A 10,040-nucleotide genomic window follows, 5' to 3' on the forward strand; every position below is an offset into this window, starting at 1 on the left:
TATATAATTTTCTGTAATAATGCCCTTTATATAAATATATATATATATATACATGTATATATATTGTATATACATATATATTATATGTTTATCTATGTATAAATATACTTTTACCATTTTCTCTCTTTCTCTCTCTCTCTCTCTCTCTCTCTCTCTCTCTCTCTCCCTCTCTCTCTGTATGTATATGTTATCACTGGCGGGATAACACAAAGTAATATGATTAAAGGTCGGAAGTTAAATGAATATGTACACACACACACACAGATTGTCGCATATTTATACACATTCCTAAAGATATGTACACGCACAAACGCACAGTCACGACTTGGACTAATAAATTCAAGCATCCATTGCTTACATGCAAATGAGCCTTCATTGCCAGGTTCGACAAAAGAATGTTGGGTATCCAGAGACATCTTCTTTGCGGCCAGAAAATACTCTTTTGTTAAAAAGCCTTAAAACAAAATATGGCTCATAACTAGCAACAGATAAATAAATAAATATGGTGACGTGATTAAGTACTGGACTCATTGAATTCGATGAAATTAAATCTTGGGACATCTGAAAAGATATGATTTCGGACGACAACATGTAAACTGATTTTGTGATGACGAATAATACTACTGCATTTGTGTATAAGAAGGTTTCAATGTTTTTAGGTTGGTATATAAAAAAAAACAAAAAAAAAAATTATATGTTGCTATGCTCAGAGGAAGTATGAGCTCTGAATATAAAATGAATTCTTGGTGGCAAAGGGAAAAATAGTACATATTTCTCACAAAACAATAAACTAATGTCATGGAAAGCAAAATCTCTTCCTTTAAATATGGAATTTTTTCTTTTGAAACTGAGAAAAGGGATATTAGAAATCACTATTGACTACAGGCATTCTTAAAGACTCAAACACACTCAAATATTTCTTTGGTAAACATACAATGAAATACATTACAAATGTTAGTTAGATTATGTGATTTTAAAATAAAAATAGTTGAATAAAAATAACTATACTTGATTTAATTTATTTATCTGCCTCTTTTTATATTGATGTCTCTATCCATTCATTCTAAGTAACTTAGAGATAAACGTATAGAATAGAGGTTCACTTATTGAGCAGAGGTTGAAGTATATTCATAGAGTAGACATAAACTTACGGAGAAGAGGCATCATAGAGACAGAGTTACAAACCTAAGGTACATTCAAAGAACAGCGTTAGGTTGATAGTGTAGAAGCAGACTCATAGAGTAGAGGGAAAATTACAGTGGAGAGTTAGACTCACGAAACAGCGATACTAACAAAATAGAGATTGACTCATAAGACTAAAGTCATAGATTAGGAATAGACTCATTGCGAGACTTCATCAGTGAATGCTGAAAGTATATGTGCACATGTATGTGCAGGCTTTGGTAAGATTTTTTTTAGGAGGATCGACATTGTTGCCCAAGAACGCATGTTTCCTTTCTTCACACCACCACAGAAAATCATAGACGGCTTTCACGCTTACTCTACAATCTCACCGCGAAGTCTAAACGATAAATCCCTCTTTTCCAATAAAGGGTGAGATTTGTCATGTATAATAAACATGACAAAACTTTTCGTATCTCGTAAATTTAATTACTTTATTCACGAACGACAGCTAAATCTTTATGTGTAGCTCATAGTAATTTCTAGCATGTGAAATGAATACTGCTGATACGTCAGCAATACATCGAAATTGTTCTTAAAATCCGTACATTTTTATTTAATAGTTGAAGTAGTTTTGTTGTTGCCTGACTGGACTTTCTTACACACGATTGACATATACGAGTATAATTACTGTTAAGTCATCTAACTTATTGCATCAGTCGAACCAACATTCATGAAAACACAAATCCTTGCATCTCATTCAAAACTGTTCAGTTGTGAGTAATGCATCAAAGGTATTTGTATTAAGAATTACAAAGCGAAAACAATCAGGTAACCATTTGATGACATTTAATGGGAGAAAAAAACCGCGATAAACCTACTTGACTCATGCAAACTAATGAACAACAGACATTGTTGACCTCCTTATTGAGGTTGATTATAATGATGGTGGTGGTGGTGGTGGCGGTGATGGTTGTGGTGATGGTTGTGGTGGCTGCTGCTGTGGTGGGGTGGTAATGTTAGAAGGGGTATAGGAAATGGTAGTGATGGTGATTCTGGCGGTGATGGTAGTAGCGGCGTTGATAGTGATAATTGTGGCAGTGATGGTTGTGGTGACAGAGGTGGCAGTGGTGGTGGTGGTGGTGATAGAGTGATGATGATAATGATGATGATTTAAGGACAAGTATCTTCGTTCATCTTTTGCAACATCTCATAATAATTTCTCATATTCGTACAAGACAAACATGTTCTTAAAATATGGATACAATAAGGACCAACTGACTCCAGAATATGCTCGGGGCATCTTTTAGTGATCCTACAAAAATCGAAACATAAAGTTAACTCGGTCAATGTTGAGAACTGAAACTAATTGCTGGCTGGATTCATTAATCCAGGGTCATAGGTTTCAGTGGGTTCGATCCGCGGACGTTGTGTCCTCAGGCAACGTACTTCGTATTGCCCCAGCTCACTCAGCTGAAAATGAGCTGTGTTTATTGCAAAATGGCACCCGGTTGATTATTAGCTGAAGAGCTGCAAATGCATGCTATCCACAGGTCTTGATGTTTTTAGTTATGGGTAGTATTTAGACAGCACTAAATACTTCTTGCTGAGTGTAATAATTTATAACAAGAAATAGTAAATTGACATGCGCACTTTCTTTGGGAAGTGAACATGTATATTTCAATGTTATTCCCAAAATGATTAGTAAAAATAGCACCACTCATCTTTGTAAGCTGCAGGAGAACAGTAAAATTGCTGTGCGCTTTCAGAACCAGAATGATTTAAGTGCAGGTCAGTTCTTGATCGACGTGACACTTACCAAGGAATGACACGCTGATTCATTCTTTATTGAAATCGGCTGCCACAGCTTTCCAGCTAGATCGGTGCGCTGTTTCCTGTAGAAGATTTGTCGGAAACCCAGGCAAACAAAGAAAGCAAGCCACCAAAGTGATAGGCATGGTTACTGAAATCAATTCGAGGTGTCTGTGGTTGACAAGCGACTGCTTTTGGAATCTCTCCGTAGATGAAGATTAATTGAGTCCTCGTTACACCACTCTGACAGAAGCGTACGAACTATGGGGCGAAATGCTTGTGACCATGAGATATCTTGTAATAATCCGGAAGGGTTTCTGACATTGTGTTAGATTTAAAAGAGCTTTCAATAGGTCTCAGTAGCTCTTGCAGTTTCTGCAAGGGGCAAAGAATTTCCGATGTTTATTTTTCCCGTTTTAATCAAACAACACATTTATTTTGCTGAGGTAAAAATTAAACGACAGCCACAGCCTTAAAGAAAATCTGTAAAATATAAATATGAATAGAAACAACGACAACGGTAGCAACAACAACAGAAACATCGACAGCAATATCAACTTACTTGAGTAGTTTCAAGCCGGCATTTGTGCGAATTTGAAAAGAGCGTCCCATCTCTGGCACACTGGTTAATTTGAACTTTTGTGAGATCAATGTCAACAACAACGATACCACTGCAATTAGAAATAAATAGAATTTAGAATTAGTGATAATGGTTTCATGAAATAGTAAGTGAACATAAATTTAAAGGGGTGGGGGCACAGTAAAAGTGAATTGATCTAAGCATGATCTCCAAAAGAATGGAGTGGTAAAAACGAACTCGGTGAGATTTGAACATACATGAACATAATTCAGTATTGGCAGGCATGCAATCTGGTGCAGCTGCTTTTGTCTTTTATTGCAATAATAATAATAATAATAATAATAATAATAATAATAATAATGAAGAAAAAAAAATGCTTTCTAATTGATGTATCAATACCAGCAGATGACAACATTTCCCTAAAAGAAATGGAAAAACTTTCAAAATACAAAGACCTGGAAATAGAGGTAACTCGAATGTGGAATCTAAAAACAGAAACAATTCCTATCATAGTGCCTTAGGTATAATAAAAAAAATATTCAGACAAATACATAACAAAAACACCAGGACTTACAAATATATATAACATACAGAAAATTGCACTACCGGGCACTGCACACATCCTACGCAAAACACTTTCAATACAGTAACCATAAGAGCATCACAGCAAACCACAGCAGATACCCAAGGCACACAGAGCTGCGCTCGGTAGTGAAGTGAAAGCACGTTATAAAAATAAAACTACTGAACAATAATAATAATAATAATAATAATAATAATAATAATAATAATAATAATGACAACAACAACAGCAACAACAAGGATAGCAATAGCAACAACAACAATGATGATGATGATTATGAATTGATTGCTCAAATAGAAAAGTGAGGAAACTGGAACAATAATCTGTGCAAGTAATACTTGCAAATTGTATTGACCATTACGTCATATAATTAAAATATTACAAATGTTGATTGTGGTCAGCGATCAAACACCATGTGTAAACAAGTTATCCAAGTACGATTCATATCAGTATCAGACCAATTCCATACACCACCAAATAAAATTATATATATATATATAAACAGTAAAAATATAAACCATGTAATTCTGCCTAAAGTTAACAAGGAAATGCGTACTTTGAGTAGGTTGCAAAAAACCTAGGAAAATGTAACGTGTACCGCTCGATATCACCAGAAGCAAATAAACCAAAATCTAACGAAAAAAAAAAAAATGGTAATCTAAATACAGGGTCGGGTTATACACTCTAGATCTTGTAAATAAAAAGAGAGAAGGTAAAGAACGATACAAGAAGAAGAATTTGTTTTTATTCTACATGCATATCTTACAGTTGCTTTCAATCCAGCAAAATGTAACGTTGGAGGCAAAACTTGATGTTGGACCCGAACAGACAAGTTAAGTTACATTCACAATACTAAAACATATCAGAAAGCAATATAGAAAATTGAAAAAAAAGATTACATAACGAAAACTCAAGTGCCAAAGAAAATAAACAACGATGAAACAAAATACAACGAATATTGACCATAAAAAAAAAACCGAGCTAGAACAACAAAATATCAATGTTTATATCCTACATAACGTGGATGCATTGTAAGAACATCATAATACTGCAGTTTTTCTCTTGAGAGAGCATGTTTAGAGCTTAACAACATAGAAAAATTAGTGGCAGACGAAGATTTCCAGCATCAGTGGCGGCAGCTAGATTTCGGCCTGTTTGCACTTCATTAACAGGGGATATCCACTATCAGTATTACGGTGTTCTTATAATACATCCAGGTTATGTAGGGTATAAGATTGTTACCCGGTACTAATACTGTTTCTATCGCAAATATCTAATTTTTACCCAGCCTTCCCGCTATTTGATTAGTCACTGTTTTTCCATATATGAGTGGAAGCGAGGTTTGGCTAGCAACAGTAATATAAAGATTAAGTAGGATATAAAGATTGCTCTTCGGTACTAATACTACAAATACTACTTCTATCGCTATCTAAGAAATATAAAAATAGAGGAGTATAAGGAAGATTTAAGAATAGAAAGTTTTGAAGATGGAAATAATTAACGAATTAAAAACTATAGATCTTCTTACGGATCAATGAAAGTAACGTCAAAGAATACAGTTCAACAACAATGGAAAACTACAAACCTGCCCATGGCAAACATAGTAAATACGTCCATGAACATCAATCACTAGGTTAGACAAAATAAGAAATAATCCATCAATTCACATTTTTAAATAAAGGAAGTGCATATTGGAAAATGTATTAGAGAAAAACAACAGCAGATGGCTATGATTGGAACAACTTTGATCATAAGCCTGTCTAATTAAGGTAACGACAACGACAACAGTAATAACAATAACAACAAAGAGTTATACTGAATAGGGCAACATGTTAAAAACCTTCCATCTTGTCTCAGAGATTATATGAAAAGAAAGTATACGTTTAAGAGTTATAAAAGGCTTGACGATTCGAAATAACGAAATTAACGTGCAAGCAAACGTTCCTTGCTTCACTGGATCGTAGGAAACTATTTTATGCAGTATGGTAAGGGTATATCAGCCTAGTACAGTCCATCGCTCTCCGGGTTCTTATTGACTGTAACTAGGTATGTATGGGAAAAGAAAATGACCCTAGTGACGAATTCATACTGAGTTCACCCAGAATCTTACCACCGTACACTTTTCCTCGGTATTTACATGATAGCCATAACAAAGAGATTAAATATATACTACACAACACGGAATGTAGCATAATATATTTTGTGTGTGGCGAATGTTTGATGATAAACTTAAGTTAATTGAGCTCAGAGTAACAGCTGAACTAACACAATTTCAATTCTCCATAGAATCCCCCAGTCAATTATAACTAATCAACCACTAATAAACTGTCTCTTAATTACAGAATGTGTTGCAGTTAAGTGAATAAATAATTTGGTAAATAAATATATATGCAAAAGGACAGGTGTAAAAATACATTTGTTCATTCATTTATTATAATTCAATAAACACAGTTTAGGCAATTATACAGTTGTTGATTGGTCTAAGTTTGACTATGATCTCTTCCCGGGAATTCTTACGTAGTTGGCAAGATGGCGTGGAGGCTTACCTAAAGTTTTATATTGGTAATAGAGTTGAAAGACAACTCCAGACTTAGTATGAGATGTTGTCATACCACGCATTCTTCTTCAAGTGGCCGCAGCGGAGATGCGTCTCACAATGTGTCTGGTACCTCTGTTCGCCATTAGCTTTGTGTGTGTGTATGTAGGTGTGTGTGTGTGTGTGTGTGTGTGTGTTTGTGTGTTTCTCATGATGTATAATCATGTTGTGTATGTAAACATACTTAATCTTGTTAGGCGACTTTTGTTTCGTTTAAAATCGATGCTAATGAGAGCAGTTGATGTTGAAAGCTTGTGTTTCATAATGAAGAGGGAAGAACAACATTTATGGTTTCGTTTGCGTTTGATATCTGTATCCATCCTCCAAAGGAGCCTTGTTGAAATTCAATGGATTCATAAGATCCAGTACCCACTGAGGAGAGGTATAAAAGCAATAGGGACCAGAATACAAGATTATGTGTTAATGACAGGACAGCCTCACTTGGTATTATTTATAGGTTTGGGTACCTGTACTACAGTCGACAGACCTCCAATTGTAAAATCTTTTCTACCTTCTTTGTGAGGAAGAATAGCTGAAAAATATGTCTTTTTCTTTTATTGTGGTCCGAGTGTTTGTAGTAGACTGAAATTCACTAAAGGCATTCTGTGAAATAATCCCGACGAAGCCGCTTAACATGTGAGATATAACAGCTAAATTCATTCAAGTCACACCTTACCATCTCTAAAAAGTAAGGTTACTTTGGCCAATGTAAACCTCTTATGTCAATTGTTTCATATTGAACTTAGATTAATTTAAATTTTCTATGCAATAAATAGGCAAGGACTCACACTGTTTAAAAGAATTTAATTTATTTAAAAAACAAACAAAAAAAACAGGCAATTATTATTAATTGTCATTTTGGAAAACAGGTATAATGTAGTGTGGGAGAGGAATCTAATCTTTAAACCAAATAGGTGAAAATAATAATGGATATGATTCAGTATTATTAAATTCCTGCGGGCTTGAATTTTTGGTTTCAAAGGAATAGCTTCAACAGAGAATTGAAACTGGATTACGGACAAGATTAGTCGGGAGTTCATACTTTACTTTATGGTTTTTATATCGAAGTAAGGTCATAAAAAGGAAATGAGATCTGAAAAACACCCATTCTCTGAAGCATAAATGTTTTAACTGGATGAATAGCAAAACGCTTTTTAACTGAAGTTTCAGAGTCGTTACAGCATTGGCTACAATGCCTTGTTATATTCGTTCCGAGGCTTTCTGTGCTCTGAGTTCAACTCCCACAACCTTTCATGTGTTTCAGAGTTGAGTCGATAAAATAACCGCGAGTACCAGGTGTAGAGTCTTCTTCTTCTTCTTCTTCTTCTTCTTCTTCTTCTTCTTCTTCTTCTTCTTCTTCTTCTTCTTCTTCTTCTTCTTCTTCTTCTTCTTCTTCTTCTTCTTCTTTCTTTCTTTCTTTCTTTCTTTCTAGGAGGCATCAACTATGGTTAGATATGGAGGACGATGGGCTCCTTTAGGTTTAAAATATTTTAGACACGACTCCGTTTGACAAGATGTCGTCCCTATAACTCCATCAGCTGTTGAGAACTCGAGGCAGGCAAAGCCAAGTAATAAACAAATAAAAAAAAAACAAAAACGATGGTGCCAATAACAACGACGGCGGATGATGATGATGATTATCTTATCTTGGAGGTAAAAAATATCGCCAAGAACATAGAATAAATATTGTTTTATCCTCTGGTTAGGTCATGAGTTTCAATTCTCATTAGAGAAATTTGTAGATCTGTTTTTTTCACTCCTAGGGGAGTCCAGTAAACTCTGAGTCAGGTAAATATGCGTCTCTGTTACTGCCCCCCACCCCCACCACTTCTGCTTGTTTGCTTTTGGCACTTCGTTTCTCTTTACACATCCCCCTTCCCCCCGCCACCTCTCATCTCTCTTTCTTCCTTCCTTCTCGAAGCTCGTTCCTCTGACTGCTTCTCTTTTTATTACTGTCTGCACCATATCCATATCATTTTCTTTCTACTTGTTCCTATGCTCTTTCCTTTTCTCTCCCTCACGCCTACTTGTGTGCAAACACATACACACAGGCAAACACGCACGCACACACACGCACACACACACACACACACACACACACACACACACACACACACACACAAGTATGTATATAATTACACTTTTTTTTTTGCTCGCTCCGTTTCCATATGCCAACTTCTGACTTTCACTTCATTACTTTCCTTAAACACTTCTCTCACCCTCTCACTCTCCCTCTTTCTCTCCTATTCTTAATTACACATTTTCTCTTTCTCTTTTTTTTTTATTTCTCCCTCTGTCATCTCTATTCTCCATCTCTTTCGCCGACATCGACCGTTTGCTCGCCTGCTTGCTAAAGCCGAGACATCTTTCTAAACCTGCTTACTAAAGGTATTAATAATACTTCTGTTGTAATAATAATGCTTATAAAACAACTGTTAATATTTACTTAGAACAACGTAAGCTGTAATATGCACTAATATAGATACATACATACATAGACACTGACACATACAGGCATCTTCAGTGTAGATATTGGAAACAAGTTACTAAAAACATTTAACTTAGCATGTTGCCAATGTTAAGACAGTTACTACACTCTATAGTGTGTCCTAAGCTGAGATATCATTTTCATAGACATATTAAATCAGAGTATTTACATTTTTAAAAAGAAATATTTGATCTGTCAGTGGGAGAATGAAGGGCAGTACGCCAGGAATATTTTTTATGCGCTGATGAAAAGATGAGGAAATTCCATAAACTGAGTGGAGAAGGATTTATCTGAGTGGTCGTAATAGCAATGATTGACTTCTGTACTGGGGTATTCAAGGTCAAACCTTAGTTTTGCATCCGGCAGGATATTTAGTCTACGAGGGTAATATGTGTGTATGCGTGTGTACGAACAAAATGGATATGGTAAAGTACCTGAGGTATTTCCTGTCATCCATACTTTTGGTATTCATAATCAACGTTATTGTTTATTGCTATTATCTCTCTCTCTCTCTCTCTCTCTCTCTCTATATATATATATATATATATATATATATATCCCCGAAAGGATGAAAAGCAAAGTCGACTTCGGCAGAATTTGAACTCAGAACATAAAGACAGACGAAATACCGCTAAGCATTTCGCCTGGCGTGCTAACGTTTCTTATTTCTTTATTGCTCACGAGGGGCGAGACACAGAGGGGAAAAACAAGGAAAGGCAAACGGATTAAGTCGATTATATCGACCCCAGTGCATAACTGGTACTTATTTAATCGACCCCGAAAGGATGAAAGGCAAAGTCGACCTCGGCGGGATTTGAACTCAGAACGTAAAGACAGACGAAATACAGCTAAGCATTTC

General features: G+C 35.5%; 1 protein-coding gene across 1 annotated transcript in view; it reads right to left on the minus strand.

Annotated features, from left to right (window-relative positions):
• LOC106867961 (probable G-protein coupled receptor 158) overlaps nt 1-10,040 on the minus strand; it is a 244,957-nt gene that overhangs the window by 53,767 nt on the left and 181,150 nt on the right. Inside the window, exon 2 of the mRNA XM_014913042.2 lies at nt 3,497-3,605. Coding sequence (XP_014768528.1) covers nt 3,497-3,605 — 109 coding nt within the window. The remainder of the gene's footprint in view (nt 1-3,496; nt 3,606-10,040) is intronic.

The sequence above is a fragment of the Octopus bimaculoides genome, chromosome 2 (assembly GCF_001194135.2).
Source record: "Octopus bimaculoides isolate UCB-OBI-ISO-001 chromosome 2, ASM119413v2, whole genome shotgun sequence".
Lineage (NCBI taxonomy): Eukaryota > Metazoa > Mollusca > Cephalopoda > Octopoda > Octopodidae > Octopus > Octopus bimaculoides.